This window comes from Terrapene carolina, unplaced genomic scaffold (assembly GCF_002925995.2).
Source record: "Terrapene carolina triunguis isolate 2854851 unplaced genomic scaffold, T_m_triunguis-2.0 Scaffold112, whole genome shotgun sequence".
In the NCBI taxonomy this organism is placed as follows: domain Eukaryota; kingdom Metazoa; phylum Chordata; order Testudines; family Emydidae; genus Terrapene; species Terrapene triunguis.
The window spans coordinates 8194461-8212811 of record NW_020664463.1 but is presented as its reverse complement, the minus strand read 5'-3'; the positions used below and the strand labels follow the sequence as shown (position 1 = coordinate 8212811).

The 18351-nt window shown below is 40.3% G+C and overlaps 1 protein-coding gene across 1 annotated transcript in view; it reads left to right on the top strand.

Annotated features, from left to right (window-relative positions):
* The window catches only part of LMNTD1 (lamin tail domain containing 1), a 251476-nt gene that overhangs the window by 103189 nt on the left and 129936 nt on the right, over positions 1–18351 (top strand). The window contains exon 6 of the mRNA XM_029911684.1: positions 14431–14532. Coding sequence (XP_029767544.1) covers positions 14431–14532 — 102 coding nt within the window. The remainder of the gene's footprint in view (positions 1–14430; positions 14533–18351) is intronic.

Sequence of the window (18351 nt, the reverse complement as noted above, 5' to 3'; positions counted from 1 at the left end):
TATCCTGGGGGGGAAAGGAACTTGCTTTCCAAACAACCCAGGTTGAATAATTTCTAAAACTTTTGAATATCTTATTTCTCTCATAATAAAATCAGAAGCCTCCAGTCAAGCATTCAGTACACAGATCTTTCAGGTCACTGGATATGAGCATGTTCTATTTTCTGTTTTACTTACTTTCTTTTTAAAATTTATGGGTATTTGAGGCTTATAACAATGAGACTCAGACAGCACTGGCGAGCGAGGCATCCCCGTGCAGCTGTGCCAGTCCTCATTTCATTCTTCACAGACATGATCCATGTTTGTTTCAGCTTTGGGCCTCCCCTGAGTAGAGACTGCTTCTTGTGTGATGTATACAAATGGGGTCTAGAATGAGGATACCAAAATCCTACTTCATCTGAGAGCCTAATGCGAGTATGAAATTAGGTGCCATTAACCCATTCTGCCAGCTACATGAAGGGGTACTTCTGACTGTATACAATAAGCATACGGATAAGAATTTAGACGTCAGGAAGGACGTTTTGATGAATAGTGTATAATTACGTGAGGTGCGGCGGCTGATTTGTGGAGGCTCTCAACTACAATCCTGAAAGTTATGGATTTGAGTCTTGCTCAATCTCTCACTTGAAAGGCTGTCTCTAGTTCACCCTGCTACAAAATGAGTACTTCACCCATAGGATTAGGGAGGTCAAAGACAGTTTGATGTGCCGCTAGCCACATCACTCCCTTGTGTTCCGTTGGGGATGGAAATCGAGATGCCTTAAACCATCTCAGCCCCATGAGCCATCTGTGGCTTGGGGCAAAATTTTACTTTTTTGTGTGTAATTACGTAGCTGAAGGCCAAGATTTTTAAAAATGGGTGCTTAACATTAGGCTCCTAAATCCATATCTAGGCACCTAATGTGTCTGATTTTCAAAACGATGAGCACCCAGAAGATCCAGTTGACCTCACTGTGAACTTGCTGGGTGCTCAGCATTTTGAAAATCTGACTACAAGGCTGTATTGTATCTCTCATGCTCCAGGGGGCAGAGTTAAGATTTTGGATGTGGCCTTAACTCCTTAAATATGCACAATTAACTATGCAACCTTGAGTTTCTGTAAATGTCAGTTTGTCATATTTAATGCATATTTTCCCTATATAATATGCATAAAATTATTAAACATTAATTCTGTTTAAGAATGAGGAATTTTAGTCAAAGATAGCATAGTACTGGAAAGTAATTACCAAATAACTGAGATGTATGGGCTTGCAGTTGGACATTTGGATTCTTGTTTTAGCAATTTATGGCCATTTTGAAAAAGAAGGCTGAGTTTGGAGAGAGTTTTTTTTTCTTTGAAAACTAGGCTAATTTTGATTTGCCCAGATTGTTTTCCATTGCAGGACCATGCTATCTAAGAGAGCAACCAATAATTTCCTTTTTAAATTGGATGCCCTGGGATAATGCTGTAGGTAAATTTCTTTGCAGCTGTGAATTTCACAGACATAGCTGTTTAATGGATAATTGGCTTAAGAGGGGCTATGCTCTAAAGCACAGGAGTTGTAATTGGTGCATTTTTTTCTAGATAAAGCTGCATTCAAGAAGCTACTTGCTTATAGTTTGCAAACTTTTTCTCAGAACCTAATTCAGCCATCTAACCACAGGAATTTACTTTGATATATCAGTTGTTTTCATTAAAAAAAAAATAACGAGGGCTATTGTAGTACCTCTTTCATATTTGGAAACTCCTGATTGGAATATGCTAGCAATTTAAAGTCCACTCCTTTCCAATTCTTTCTTATCTTGGGTTTTGATCACTCTTGAAAGAAAAGTAGTCTGCAGATTGCTTTTGTTTTTGATAGCTGATCAAATGGTTATCATTTCCTTCCAATATATTGGGTGTTTGTGCCTCCTCTTACCAGATAGATATAGATCTCAGGACATCCTTTCTTGGTGATAATGATAACATGCATATTAATTAGTTATGTTTGTTGTAACGTTCAGAGTCAGGTACTGGAGTTTAACCAGTAGATGATATTATCCTTTAATAATTTATTTACTGTGATCCCCTGCCCTTCCCCTAACACTTTCTTTTACCTGACCAAAGCTGCTAGAGCCCTACCTTTCCACTGGCATTGTGGAGTTCTTGGTGACTGGTTTCTATTCCTCTTGTGCAATAGCAGAAACCAGTGGTGTTTGTTAGGAGTGTGCCCAAAGTTGCTGGTGTGGAAGTAGAAGAAAGGTTGGCCATCAGCAACTAATGAATCCAGGGAGTTCTGGCAGCCAGGGGTAGAGGAATTGGGACTCGCAAGGGGGGAGCAAAGCCATCACTCTGATTCCCCCTGCCCCCAATCACTGTGCATCTGTGATATTTGTAAAGGGGGGAGAGGGGGAAGATCTCCATGACAAATCTTCATTGCTGCTCATAGTTGTTTTAACCACTGTGTCATCTAGGCTTACTCTGAGCAGGGTTACATGACAGAGGGGTTAAAGTGCTGAGGAGCTGTCTCCACTAGTGCTTCAGTGTTGCCACCACCAAGGCGTAGTGTACTTGAATGGACAAGGGCACCAGCTTGGGAGTCAGACTTGGGTTCTATTCCCAGCTTTGCCATGGTTTTGCTATGTGACCTTGAGGCAGTTACTTGGGCCATTCTTAGTCTGTCATGTCCATTTAGATTGTAAGCTCTTTGGGTTATGGACTGTGTGTTTATACAGTGCATAGCAGAGCTGGTCAGAAAAACCTGGACAGAACCATTTTCTGTTGGCAAGTCCATTCCATCAAAATTTCATTTCAGAGAAACACTGGGGGAAAAGTTTAAACAATGCTGCAAGATCCTATTTCAACATTTTCAGAAGGAAACGTTTTGATTTTTTTTGGTTTGAATAGCCTTTTCATTTCTATTTTTTGTACTTTCAAATTGATTGAAATGTTTCAGTCTGAGGTTTTTTTCTGGAACTTTCCTTCGTGGACAATTTCAAAATCTAAAATTCTTCATGAAATGGAATTCCTGTCCTCCGCACTCTTCTAGTGCCTAGCACAATGGGGCCCTGATCTTGTGTGGGACCTCAAGGCACTACAGTAACACAAATATTAATAACAATGGTGGAGCCAAGGATTTTTACTGCTTTGTAGTAGTGTCTACGGGTGATGTTACTGCGTGGCAAGCTGGTGTGATGTAGATTCATAGCATGGCTTGGTGTGCAGTAACTTGTCATATAACAAACTTTTACTTGTAAGAGCTTGTCTACAAGAACCAGTTTTAAACCCACTTCACATTAAAACTGGTGGAGGCTAAAATGTGTGTACTGGGCCAATCCATGTTTAACAGGGACCAAACTCAGAGCCAGTCCATGTTTAAACTGCCATGTTGGGCTGGCTAAGCCATATTAGCTATCCTGAACCAAGGAAATGTTTTAGACCTAGTATAGAAAGGGCCCTAGAATATTTTATAGTCCCTTGTTCATATTAGGCTTTGTGTGAGTCAGTCACATACTGAATAGCTTTTATGACTGTTTTTTAGGAGACAGACTTCATCATGACAGAGGTGGTTAAAAAAAAATCAATGGAAAAGGGAATAAAAAAGAAAAGGAGAAAATATCTTGAGGGCTTTTGCTATTTTCCAGTCTCTAGGCAACTCAGGACTGAGGACAAAACTAAATTAAATTTTGTAGTAACAGACTGATATGTATTACCTTAGCAGCTATTTTTCACACACCGGCATCTAACATATCTCACATCCGATGGCTTTATTTGAATCACGGCAATTCATTGGGAATAAAGCATCTATTTAATTTATCTTTATGATATTTATCTCATGAATACCAAATATGCAATTATTCACACAGCATTCGGTACTCCAGACATTATTCACCAATATAGTCTCTTTTTATGCTAACTGTGGCTCCTGAAAATGAGTCCTATTCAGTACCTAACCTGCTACATAAAGAAAGAATTAAACAAGTGTATGGTATGCTATTTAACATTATACCTATGGGTGTGTGTGTGTGTGTGAGAGAGAGAGAGAATAATGATTTTTGATCAATGGTATAAGCTTGAAGGAATTAAGGGAATGACTAACTGGTAAATATTACTGCAATCTAAAGCCCCTGAAATATGTATTTCTTTACAGTGATCAAAATTAGGTGATAGCCATATATGAGCAATTTATGAACATAGGGCTAGAACATAAGAATGGCCATACTGGGTTAGACCAAAGGTCCATCTAGCCCAGTATCCTGTCTTCTGATAGTGGCCAATGCCAGTGCCCCATAGGGAATGAACAGAACAGGTAATCATCAAGTGATCCATCCCCTGTCGCTGTTCCCAGCTTCTGGCAAACAGAGGCTAGGGGCACCATCCCTGCACATCCTGGCTAATAGCCATTGATGGACCTATCCTCCATGAACTTATCTAGTTCTTTTTTTAACCCTGTTATAGTCTTGGCCTTCAAAACATCCTCTGGCAAAGAGTTCCACAGGTTGACTGTGCGTTGTGTCAAGAAATACTTCCTTTTGTTTGTTTTATGACCCCTAGTTCTTGTGTTATGAGAAGGAGTAAATAACACTTCCTTATTTACTTTCTCCACCCCAGTCATGATTTTATAGACCTCTTTCATATCCCCCCTTAGTTGTCTCTTTTTCAAGAATAAAAGTCCCAATCTTATTAATCTCTCCTCATATGGAAGCTGTTCCATACCCCAATCATTTTTGTTGCCCTAGATTCTAACTTGGATTACATGCCTACACAGGGCTAAGAACTCCCCTTACACATCTAGTGGGCTGTACACACTTTGGATCCAAGCCAGTGTTGTATGATCTGCTATTTCCCTCTACTGAACTGGTGGTCAAGAAAATAGGTGATGCCTTCATTCCATTCCCCATCCCTACAACATGCCAGCAAGCACAGCTGGGCTCGTGCTGGGAATATTACAATTTACTATAGGTATAGGGCCATTCTTCCCTGTCTTTCCTTAAGCCAGGGACAGAGTTGTGTCTGAAGGGTATCTAAGATGCAATGCCTCCTAGGTCTGCTCCGGGGCTGGTACAGATTTCACGCTGCTTCTTACTCAGAGCTGGGCCTAACAGCACAAACTAACTCATACAGTGTGTATGTACATACATAAAAATGGATCATTTCACATGCTAGCTGAAATTGACCCACCTCTGGAATGGAACTTGGCAATTGTTTAACTGCGTACAGCAACACTATAGAGAGAGGAGATCAGAAGCGGTAAAAATCCCAACCAATTGAAAGTACGAGGGAATGTTTGAAAGCAGAATGTGATTACCAAATTTGAAACTTGGCCAGGACACTGGGGCTAATATCTTTACTCTTCCATAACAAGTCATGGGATCATCAGGGTAAATCCTATTCCATCCTCCAAGACCATCAAAGGCCCCATAAGCAATAGGCATGCATAAATTAATGTATCTGAGGAGCTTGAATCAGAGTTTGCATCTCCTGTGTGTAGTGAAGCACAGCTTTATCGGTGTTCCTATATGTATCTGTGCAAAGATGTGTAGATAATTAAGCAAGGGAAAGCTATAGGAGGACTGAGGATAGGGCCATTAGATCTATTTCTACTCTAGTAAGATGGCCACATAAACCCCTACGGAGGAGCTGTAGGAGCTTTTGCAGCCTCAGGGGTGCAATAGAGGCCACACAGTAGTGGAAGTGGGAGAAAGCCTTCTCCTACCCATCTCTTCATACACCACGGAACTCTCCTGCACCAAGCCCAACTACTTGGACTTGGTTGACATAGGTTGAAAGACTTAGTTCTTCATAGCTGGTGCTCATGTAGTTGGTTTTGCATTCCTTCTGAAAGATGGCACCTCTTGCAGCCCAATATGTATCAACACCAGCTGGCGTGTTGGTTCAGCAGCAACTCAGAAGGAAGAAAGTCACCTACCTGAATCATCAGTGTCACTTCCTGCACACCCAGGAGATCTATATTCCAATAACTGAGCCCACCTCTCCTTTGCTTGGGAGACCCGACAGGAGCATAAGATGTGGTGGCGTGGCTATCCTGGCCACAGTGCTATCGTGGCTATCAGCTAATGCCACTCTTGTTAATTTCATATGGGTGACTGGATAAAATCCATGACTGTGATTTTATCCTACTTAGATGGGTATTGACTAAATGTTGTTGCTTTCAAGTGGCTTTCTTCTGACCCATGTGAAGTGAATCTTCTGGCTTTAGTGACACTGACAATTCAGGTAGGTGACATTCTTCCTTCTGAGCTGCTGCTGCATCCAGCTTGAAATGTCCACATCTCAAAAAACAAAACAAAAAACAAAAAAAAACACCACCACCAAATTTGGCAAATGTATCACCCTTTTCAATAAAGAGGGCAAGGATTGAATAGTCATAAATTGAACAGTCACCTGATGTTGAGGCATATTTATGCAGCAGTGCAATGCAAACTTCACTGCTATTGCCCTTGGTATATCTATAAGTACAGATTTCTGGTTCCTAGGCTGACAATCCCAGTGACATTTACAGGAAGACTAAATTCAATTATTCAGCTGCCAACTCACAAGTCTTAACCATGGAGAAAGTTCTGGGTGTTGAAATATTTTAAGGATCTGTAAATTAGCCATAGGGTGGAAAAGCCTTATAAAATGAGATTCATCTTAGTGAACTCTAAAGCTTCACAATCTGCTGTGGTGAAAAGCACACGCACATATGCAAGATAGCAGATGATATAGAAATTGTTTTCTTGGCAGTGGAACATTTTTGAAGGCATCACACTTTTGTCTAGCATTGGAGCTTTGGTCATAAATCTTGTAGTTATAAGATCAGCACCCAGAACAACTTGTGGTAGAATCTAAACTAAGCATTGAAAAGAAGGCAAAGAAATTCCAGAACCCCTAAAGCTCTTCTCCTAATCTCTGCTTGAGGAAAGGTTTACAGGGGTGATGTGTAGATTAATAGTGGGTGGGAGTCTCCCAATGCTGATTTTAATTTAAACTATGTGTCTTGATATTGTTTAGCCTTCCCTTCATGCGAAGGGCATTTTTATGAGTTAATAAGTCAACAATACATACATAAAGCAGCTTGCATCCGTTTTTTGAGGTGCAAAATACATGTCATTGTGGTTTCAGCCTCAAGCTACCCATTTAAATGTCAGTGTAGAAATCAGTGACTCAAACTGTATGAAACAGAGGAGGAAAATGCTGGGTTTAGACAGTAGAACCAAAATCTTTCTTTTTTGAGTGTGACGTTTCCTAAAAAGTCAGTGTATATTTTTAAAATGTTAGTATGCAAATGTGTGTCATGCGGCAACATTCTGAAGTCAAGTGTGATTTCAGACACTGAAAGCCATTGGTAAAGTTGCCAGCATTAGTTCTTCTTTCATTGGTTTAGAAACAAGTTGTACGTCCCTTGTCTTTTCCCCAAATTCAAGGGAAAATAATCCTTCACCCTGTGCCACTACGACTGTGTCTAACAGGAAACATAGGGACAGGGTAAACTACGGTGTGCGATGCACATGCCCTATTGCTGCTAGCACTCCTTGTTTATCATAAAGTCATGGGGAAGAATAATGAAAATTTCTACCAAGAGGCCTTGTCTGCACTGGGTATTTCAGCCACCAGTGACCAGCGTAGATGCATCAGTGCAAAACCTTAGCCTAGATAGTCAAAGCTGCTATAGGTCTTGACTGGCACCAGTGAACCTTATCCCAGTATCAAGCAAGGGTGAGCTGCCACGGTGCAATTTATGGTTATTGTTGATTGGGCCTGACTATACTAGGGGTTTGCACTAGTGGCTGTCCACTGATGGCTGGAATCCCCAGTGTAAGTCTCAGCCTCCATTTTGAGAGGCAAATAGCTCTCCGGTGACCAGGAGAGGGCAGTGTATCTGGCACATGGAAATTCTGGGCCTGTCAGTCAGTTTTGACAGTGTCACTTTAAATATGCTTTTAATGGCTGTTTATGGAGCTGTAATAATGGCCATTAAAGCCAAATCTAATCTCTTAAGGTGCTAAATGTAAATAAACGCCCCTCTGCATAAAAATGCCTTGCCTGTAATTTTTTTTAAGCAAATGGTAGAGAATAAAGGAAATGTTTTATAGAATGTATTCAAACCCTTAAGGGACTCTAATTGCTTTTAATTTCCATGAGTGATGGTCCTTATCCAAGGAAAGTATGCTGCATGGACTATAAGCCATTTTATCCCATAGAGCGTTTAACAGAGCATGCCTGGAATTAGCTGAGCTCCTTCCCTCTCTCTCTCTGATCTCTATTACCCTTCACTGTGATTAAACACACAGTGTTTTGCTGCTTGATCTTCAAGGACATTTAGAAAGGTTATATGAGTTATAATATTCTAATTGTCTTGCCTGAGCTCTTCTGTTTGTCCTCCATGTTTATTATATCACCTGTGAAACGAAGGCTCTCTTTCCTGTTTAAAATGAGAGGTTAATGATGCCTATGAAGACATGCTGAGGTTTTTCTCTATGTCCCAGCCGAGAGCTCAGGAAGAATTCCATTTACTGCTGAAGACCAGGGGTACCCCAGTAGATAGGAGAGCTTTTGTTCTGCAACTAACATTCCAGTTGCCCACAAAACAGATCTACACCTTTTCACAAATGACAGAGCCTTGTATACCCTTTTTAAAGAGACATCACTGACAGTTTTTCCTCTTAAATTTCAAGACAATTTAGTGCTTGTGAAAAATGCCAAATTGAAGGCCCTGCAGGCTGAAATCCTCTCTCCATAGGACAGACATAGGAGAGTGCAAGCAGTGGCAATACAAGCTCTAGCCATGTCATGCTGCCAGTGTGTCTCACCCCTGGCCCTGGTCTCATTTGGTGTTGCCCCAGTCCCCTCCCCTCTTCCAGTGAGGCCAGCGTCATCTGCCCATCTGTCCTCTTTCCACACAACCATCTCTGTGCTGTTTTCCGGGCCACCCCTACACATGGCATGCCCTGCCTCACGTATGAGGCCACCACCCTCTTCTCATTCAAGTCCTGCTGTGTTACCTATGGGAGAACTGAATGACAGATTCTGACAAGCTTGGGGAATAACTGGGAGTTGTTTATATATCCTAATTTAAAAACAAACAATAAAACTGCTCATTGAGTCAACATAGATGTGTCCAAGCAGCATCTTCATATTACTAAGATGTAGCCAATCACCTCCTTGAGTGCTCTACTTATATGTTATATCCCTTAGTCCTGTTCTCTGTTTATTTCCTTGTCTGCCTTTAGACTATGAGCTCCTTGGGACACAGACCATGCCTTCTTTTCTGTCTGGAAATCTCTTAGCACATCTAGGAGTTTGGATGATTATCCAAAGCTCTTGTGTGCAAGTGTGTGCTGGAAATTTTCTCATTCATCAAGGACCCAACACCTCTGCCTCCTTTCACCTTCCTCTGAAGCATCTGGTCCTGGCCTCAGGAATTGTCTGCACAAACAGTTAGTGCAGCAAGCTGTGGTGTAAATCTACAGTGCACTAGCCTGCTGCTCATTAACTGTCCGTGCTGACCCTGCTACCATGCACTAAAAATTGCTTACTATATTTTGATCTAGCTTGCTTTGAAGGGGGAGTATGTCAGTGTGCATGGGGGAACTTGTAGCACATAGTAGCAGGGTCCACCCGGCCATTTAGGGCACAGCAGGTTAGTGCATGGTAGATTCACACTCTCGTTTGCCACACACAAACTGTTCGTCTAGACAAGCCCTCAGAGAGAAAAATGAATTCAAATATGTCAAAACTAAAAATGGAGAGCTTGTTAATCCATCTTTATAAATCTGTGAAGGCAGAGAGCTAAGAGAAATTCTGATTTTATCTTAAACCCCAAGCAGTTCTTAATGTGGCTGAACCAGTAGATTCATCCTTATTCAAAATATTTCTCTTCTTTTCTGGTCCCATTCATATTGGGTAAAATATCTTTTGTCTTGTTTCTGATATAGCAGAAGCCAGTAAGACCAGCCTGTCTATTTACTTTCATGTATGTACATCTGCACCAGATGACCACAGCAGAAACATACGCAGAGAAACAGCTGCTATTTCCAGTTATGACTAAAACTGAGGAGGCTGTTTTTGTTTGGAGTGTCCCTGAACAAAAGACTGGATATGTACAATATATTATATTTTCTCAGCAATGGAATTATTTAAAAAAAAATCAGATTTTGTAGAAAAAGGAAGACTTCTCCCATTAGATGAGGATTATCATGTTTACATTTTACAAAGGCCACAGATCAACCCTGCCATAGTAACAACTTTCACTCACTACCAATCCAGGCTATATTTGAAATACTAACTTAGAGATGAAAGGCTCTCTATCCCCTTATCAATCCCTTGAGCCATCTAGCAACTTGCTGCATTTATTTTTCAGAAATTAATTTTAAAAAAAGAAGCAATTGTTTTTGCAAACAGTCCTTTGACTTCTATCCCAGTGGCATTTTGGAGCATTATTGCAAATTATTCCATTTAAATGCGTAGTCAAGCCTACATCATTATTCCTATTTTATACTTAAGTGAAAAAACAGCCAGCCAGTCTAGAAAAAACATTCTTTACCAGGCCAAAAAATAAACCAGAAACCTTGCCTTGAAATAGTATTGCTGTTTACAAGGACATTTTGTAGGAAGATTCCAATTACTGCAGCAGAACTCAGAGATACGTTGCATTATAAACACTAATTAATGAAAGTATTTATGTTTTTGGCTTTAGACAAGACAATCCTGCATTCTTAAAAATTAATTAAAACTATTACAAAGACTTATGTTCATACCTATATGTGTTCCAACTCGCAGCTATCCATTAGTCACGGAATAATAGGCCACTCATTAACATCCTATGAGTTCTAAGGTCTTTTTAACTACATACTCACCCGCCTACCTGCCCCATATAGCTTGCCTTGCAATCAGTGCTCCTGATGGCAAGAATTAAGAAATACAAAGCAATGATGATACCCAATAAAGCATGACTCGTAAAGCTCTTCCTCTAATATAGTATAAAGCACTTGATTGGTTCATTGTTCCTACACCCAATTTCTGGACTTGAATGGGAATGTTCAGATCCAAATTTGCTGCTTATAACCATAGTTCCCAGCCCTTTTAATTTTGATTTGAAAGGAAAATGGGACTCTACCAGCACCCCGGCCTGTTACATTAGACCCAGTGGTATTGCAATAACGTAAGAAGCACAGATGCTCTGAAATAACAGTGTCTGGGATAGGAAAGGTTAGACGGTGGTAAAATTGAAGGCTTCCAAAGTGCAAGATGTGGTAAAACCAAAACTTAGGTTAGATTTACAAGTGTGCTGGCAAACTTAAGTTAGATATCAATGGTGGGTCCTCTACAGATATAACACATTAGATAAATTGAATAGTTTTCTGCAAGCCTGACCCAAGTAAACAGTTCAGATCAAAACCTTGGTTTCAACTCAAAACAAAGGAAAACTTGACACTTTGGGCTGAGCTTTACTTCAAGTTTTGGGGCTTGTACAATCCTAAAGCTCAGAGGGTGTGGACACTTCTGTCATCCTTCCAACCTCACTTCGGTCTTGCCTGCCAGGGTGCAGCTTTAGCCAGGTGCTCGTCACCCCGTTGCTTATTTTGGTTAGGCTTTGAGAAAGCTGGGAGATGGTGCTGTTGATTTGATGTAAAGGAGATGAAGAGCTTGGTGTTGTCTGAAGGCTGCCGGAACATCAGCTTGTTGTGCATTCTCATTATGAGCCATCAGGACCACTGTAGAGATCAAATAATACGGGGAAGAGGACTGAGCCTCGCGCGACTTTGCAAGTAAGGACTTCGGAGGTGTGGAAACAGTAACCCATAATGACTCTCTGGGCTCTGTCAGAGAGGAAGGACCTTGGCCATTTGTGTTCACCCCAGCAAGCATTTGGAGGTGGGACAGGAGTATCTGGTGATCAAATGCTGCAGAGCACCAGCAGGGTGAGCCCTGCTACACTTTGTTTGTTTGTAGAGAGGTGGAAGTCAGCCACCAGAGCAGCAAGTACTTTCATTGTACCATGCCCTGAGGCATCTGTGGTGTTGGTAACAGACAAGCAATGCTGGAGATTTTTGTTATGCTTGTTTTCCAAATAGCTTGCTTAGAAAAAAGAGGTTAGACACTGAGTGGTAATTTTTGATGTCTCTAGCAAGTTCTAGATCAACAACTCAAAGGACACACAAAAGTCATGTGATTACTGCTGACCTGGGCTGGATTTGAACAGTGGATTAGTTCTGTAATTAGCAATCTCTTGAGCCATCCAGTCTCCCAAAAAGAAAGCTTTTTTAAAAAAAAATATTGCACTACTAAGACTTTATACTAAACATTTATGGAGTTTATTGCCCTCAACTTCACCTTGGGCTTAATTGGCTTAAATGCTTAATTAACATAGTGATGATTAATGCCTAGTGGCAATTAATTTTCAAGGGATTATTTTTTAAATTAAGATCATGAGTACTCCATTAACATTATGCAACTGAAGTTCTGGAAAACCTTGCCAGTGTGTTTTGTTTACAACAGCCAAATCATTTGCATTTCACCTCATTGTGAAGATTTGCCCTGTGGTAACAATGATTAGGGCTGGTATTAAAGCCTGTCCTGTGTATGGAGATTAGAGCTGTTTTGGAAACAATGAAATGTAGTTGTTGGGCTCGCACGATTCATAATTAAATGAGAAGCAATGAATGAGTGTCCTCAGATAATACAAAAAGAACAGGAGTACTTGTGGCACCTTAGAAACTAACACATTTATTTGAGCATAAGCTTTCGTGGGCTACAGCCCACTTCTTCAGATGCATGTAGACAGATAATACAGTAACCACACCCATAAAGGATACTTTCTGAATACTATGTATGGTTATCTTCCATTTACCAAGTGCTTTTCATGCCAAAGGACCCAAAGTGCTTTACAAAGTGGTTTATTACAAATATGTTGTTCTGTTACTATATATATATTACAAATATGTTGTTCTGTTACTATATATATATATTACCTTGTATGTGTGTGTGTGTGTGTGTGTGTGTGTATATATATATATATATATATAAGGTAATGTATCAAGTCATGAGTGTATGAGACTTTATGAGAATAAGACATTTTTTGTCTCATCCCCCACTGTTTATGTGACACTTTGACAGCAAAGTTTGGTTGCATTCAGAATCATATCTCAATGCATGTGAAATTTGGAGACGAAACCAAAAGATGAAATTCACCTAGAATTGCCAGCCCTCCAGGATTCTCCTGGAATCTCCAGGAATTAAAGATTAATCTTTAAATAAAGATTATGTCATGTGATGAAACCTCCAGCAATACATCCAACCAAAATTGGCAACCCTATATTCACCCCATCAGAGAGTCTAGTCACCACTTATTTCCCACTCTTTGAGAATTTAGGCTCTGCCTAGGTCTTTTGCTGACTTTCCACACATGGGAGAATTTCACCCTAACTGAGGATCAAATAGGGATAACACATCCCCGATGAAACAGTGGTGATGTCTATGGTAGGATGAAACATTATAAGAGGTCTATGCCATGAGATGTTATGAGAAGAAACTGTGTCCCCCCCCAGATTTCATATAATATAAAAAAAACCCAAAACACTCAAAAAGTAAAAATTCAGCAGCAATGTATCAATACTGAAAGGTATAATCACCGAATAAATCTGTGAGTTAAGTCAGATCTGTTAATTATCCTCCTACAGATCAGGAAACATTCACTTTATAATTTTCTTTTGCAGTTTTATATCAAATCTTAATTTTATTTCTCCCCCACCCCAAAATGTACAGTCTGAGACTCATAAAATTCCACCTGGCCTGTAGAGAATATCTTGCCCTGCTGGGTGAATGCCATTGAACTCCTATTTAAAAATAATTAAAAAAAACAAAACAAGTACTGCAGCATGGCTGGAATTTTAGTGGTGCCTGAGTAGCTCTCATCCTTTCATTCCTAGGAAAAGGAACACTTGTGGGTTATAATGCCCCCCTTTTTATCTCCCTTGCTCCTATCTAGGAATACCAGAGAGGGGAAAGGCAGAATTTCAGCCTTAACATTGAATTAAACTCTTTAGGGCATAGACTGTCCCTTATTTTGAATGTCTGCAGCATTCAGCACAATGAAGCCCTGATCTGATTGGGCACTTCAGATGTAATAGAAATACATACTGATAATGTCCTGAGTTTTGGCAATACCATAACATATTTTTGTATGTGCATATCTGATAATAAGTGTTAGGGTAGTGGTGGTCTTTTCCCCTTCATAATAATATGAAGGTGCTGTTCAGAGTACAGCAACTAAGCAGTAGCTGCAGGTATGGGACTGGGCAATGCTGCAGGTTGAACTGAAAAAAGGCTATTGTTTTGCTGTAGTGCGACAGCAAGAAGATTTGGCAGCATGCTGGAGATGGTATATAAAGAAGCTAATTATGCCTTTACAGTCTCTTTGTTGGACTATTTTCCCCCCACACTCACAAAGAATCTTCCTTATCCTCAAACAGCTCCTCTCTGAAGAGGCCAACAACAGTGCATTCATTGAAAAGCTGCAGTTGGAACACAGGGGGAGACAACAGCACATTGGGGCCCTGGAGGCCAGGCTAGAGGTCAGTGTCTGTCATTTTGCCGGTAATTGCCCTCCCGTGCCACTATAAAGGGAACTCTTAGAGGCAGATGGAGATTTTCCATTTAGTTTCCATGTTTTTTTTTAAAATGTTCAGTGGTCTCCCCTATAAAGACAGTCACGTTTTCTGTTAATAATTAGGGCCTTGGATAAATTCTCCATTTCTCGCCGATTTTTTGGAGGCATATTCTTTGGCTGTTATTTTCATAGTGCATTATAGGGAATAAACATGACCTTGATTAAAAGACCATCAGGTATCTTGTCTGTGATCCACACTATGGGGCAGATTCTCTGCCCTAATCAGCATCTGGAGCAGAAGCCTCCCGTAACTCACCTGCTGAGGATGCCCTCAGTATGGAGAAGTCAGCAGGGGGGCATAGAATAGGAAGAGCCAAGTCCTACTCTTCTCTCCCTGCAGGGAACTTTATGGGGGGTAACAAAGGAGTGGCCTTTTAACAATCCCCAGCTGATTTATGTTCCCAATTTGCAGTAGCCCCCAGGTTGTGCTTCTCAAACTTGGGCCAGGATCAGGGCTGGAGAAGAGAAACAACTGGCTTCTTGAAAGTCTCCCACACTCTGCTGTGAGGAGCAGAAACTACTTATGGTACAGAACCTGCCCCTGTAAAAACAAACTGTGCCATGGGGACTGCTTACAGCCTGTTGTGCCCAGTCACAATAAAAGCACAATTTGTTATCGCAGTGTAGAAGGGACCTAACTATGTTCTAACCCAGCCTGTGAATCATGCTGCAGCCTATAGCCAAAATGACAGACATTGAACCATTCTTTTGGCTGTAGTACTTTTCAGAGGCATAGTTAAGTCTAATTTACACTGCAAAACTAAATCATGCTTAAAATACATTGAGGACAATCATGTAACTGATTCCCCTGTTGTTTTTACAAAGTAGACACGCCATCAAGTTTGAAACAGAACAAAACCCCACCATCAGTGGTGTAACTGAAGGCCGAATTTGACCTACTTGATACAGGGAACTTTGTAAAAAATATGAATTATGTAGTTTAAAACAGCTCTCAGTTAAATTCCACACTTGCATGCTGTGTAACGGTTAGTGTCAAAGATATGGAAGGTTGGATAAAAATCCAAGCAAGAATTTGGAAGTTTTTCCTCATAAAACTTATCAGAATCAGTTTGGTCTGGAACATATGGCTAGAAATCTTGTGACTACAGGCTATTTTGCCAAATTGCCAATGGCTCTTCTTTCCTGCCAAATCAGAATTACTGCAAGAATATCCATTTCACGTGATATTTTGGTACTTATCATTCAAGATGGAACCAGGAAATTGCAGAGAAATGTTGAAAAATTTAACTATTTTTTACAAAATGATGCTTTGTTTTCTGGTATGAAAATAAGGTTCTATTCTGGGGTCTATTCTTATTTTACCTAATCCTGGTCATCTACCCGAATAACAATGGAAACCTCACAACCCTGGTATTTAGAACCAAATATTTTGAGTGGCATAAAAGAAACAACAATAGTAATATTTTGCACTTCTATAACACATTCTGTCCGAGGATTGCAAAACACAGATATTAATGAATTAAGCTTCACAACATCCATCAGGGCAATATTGTTCTCCAATTTTACAGGGGGTGGGGAGGGAACTGAAGTTAACAGATGTAATGATGTGGCCTTTTAAGACGACCATATTTTTTTCTGAGAATTGCAGAATGTCTGGAAGTTATTTTAGGGTATGAACCTTTAGCAAGTAGGGCTGAGTGCTGGAGCTCTGCTACTACAGAGTTAAAGATTTGTGTGTGGATTTACTTCCCCAAAGCATTACAAATAACTTGTCCAACTCCACACAGCAAGTCAGTGAAAGACCTTGTAATAGAACCCAGATCCTCCTGACTCTTAGTCTTATGCGTTAGACACAATCACATCCTTTTCCTTTCCACAGGACCATCTGTAAGGGTAATTATAAAGGGATTACACCCATTGAATATTGCACATTTATGACAGATCTGTCTGGAATGGATGTGATTTTTAGAATGTGGGTGGATCTACCTACTACGTTCCTCTGTCCCATTTGTTTTGAATGGACATTCCACTAAAAATAATGGCACTATCAAATATGCAGGAAATTGGCTTTATATCAGCTATGAAAAATGTGTGAGAAAGTGCGAGAGTTTACCCAGAAATCTTCTCTGCTCCCTACCCCACTCCACCTTTCTCCCCACCTTTTCTCTCTTCCAGGCAAATGCTACCTGGCTACTTTTCAGCTGGCACTGCCAGTTTTGTTAAAGTTGCAGCTAGTTAGTTGCCAATAATTGCATTTTAAAAGCATCTTTGTCAGCCTGTGCTGGCATTGCTGTTGATTACATTGGTTCACCTTTCCTATTGATAGAAGCAGCTGCCTATGGATGTGTTGAATTAGCACTGATGGTAGTGCTAGCCATTGTGCGGAGGGGGTAGATTGATTGTGCCTAACAGGAGACGGTAGGATGCATCAGACAGTGGCTTTTGTAGCACCCAAGGGATGATACATAAACCCTAACAAAATGGGCAAAGATGGATCAAAGAGTAGCAGGAACTGAGGAGCAGAAGAAGAGAGTGAAAAGAAGTATTGGAACAGTCTGCACATGTTCTGGATATAGCCATGGCAATTATTATTAGAGAACAAATAAGTCTGGACTAGAGATCACTTTGGGCCACCTATATTTCAAGCATGTCAGAAAAAAGGGCTTTCTTGCAGTGTGCTTGAGGGCTGTGCTCAGACTTGCATCATTCAGTGCTCTGGCCTACAAAACCTGGATATTTTATTTGATGTTTGATTTATTCTTGAGGAAGCAGACTAGAAAGTTCTGCTGTGGTGCCTCCAGGTATTAATTTCAATTGAGGTTACTTCATTAAACTGTCTAACATAGTTTTGCTTTAACACCTCCTACAGCTGGCAATGACTGCGTAGATGTAGCCAGCAGTCTATATATATCATGCAGAAGGCCTGAGAAATCATCCCAGACATGCAGAATATACACCTAATGCAGATGCAGGGTGGGAACTAGGTGTTCCTGATTAATAAGACCTGAAGCAATATGGCTATCGCTATAGCTTCATTAAAGTTGTGGGCAAGTATTTGCTCCACTGTAACTGATACGTGGAGGAAAAACTTCAAGAAAATCTATCCCATGTCCTGCTTAGGAACCATCTCTGGTATGGGGAGGCTATGAAAAGGACTTTAAGAGAGCTGCATCATTGACAAGTCAGTGTGTATCTGGATGCAGGAAAACATAACTATGAAGAATCAAACCAGATGAGGCAGAAATTAGTTGCCAAATTAAAATCCCCATACTAGCTGTAGACCAAGTTACTGACTGAATGCTGTGGTTCCTTCAAAGAGACCTGTAAAAATATCACACTGTACCCTTAAAGGAAAACTGAGAAGTAATATAAAATCCTAATGACTATATCTAATTGCATAAAAGAGTAAATCGTTAAAAAATTAAGTGTCTTCAGTGTAGGGAAAATAATTGGGCAAGAAGCTAGACAAATTAGTGAGGCAAATTACGACTAAAATAACAGGTTTCCCATTAGAAAGCTTTGAAAATCATTGTTCAGTTTGTGGCCCCAGGCCTTAATTACTGTGTACTATTAAAACTCTGCTCTGAAGACAGAATTAATTTCCTCATATTCTTTTCTAGGTGGGCACTAATCGCTATAGTATCTGAGTGCCTCACAAATAGTAATTAATTTATTTTCACAATAAAGTTGTGAGTTGAAGGGTTGGTATTATCTAGGGTTACCATACGTCTGTTTTTTCCCGGACATGTCCGGCTTTTGGGTA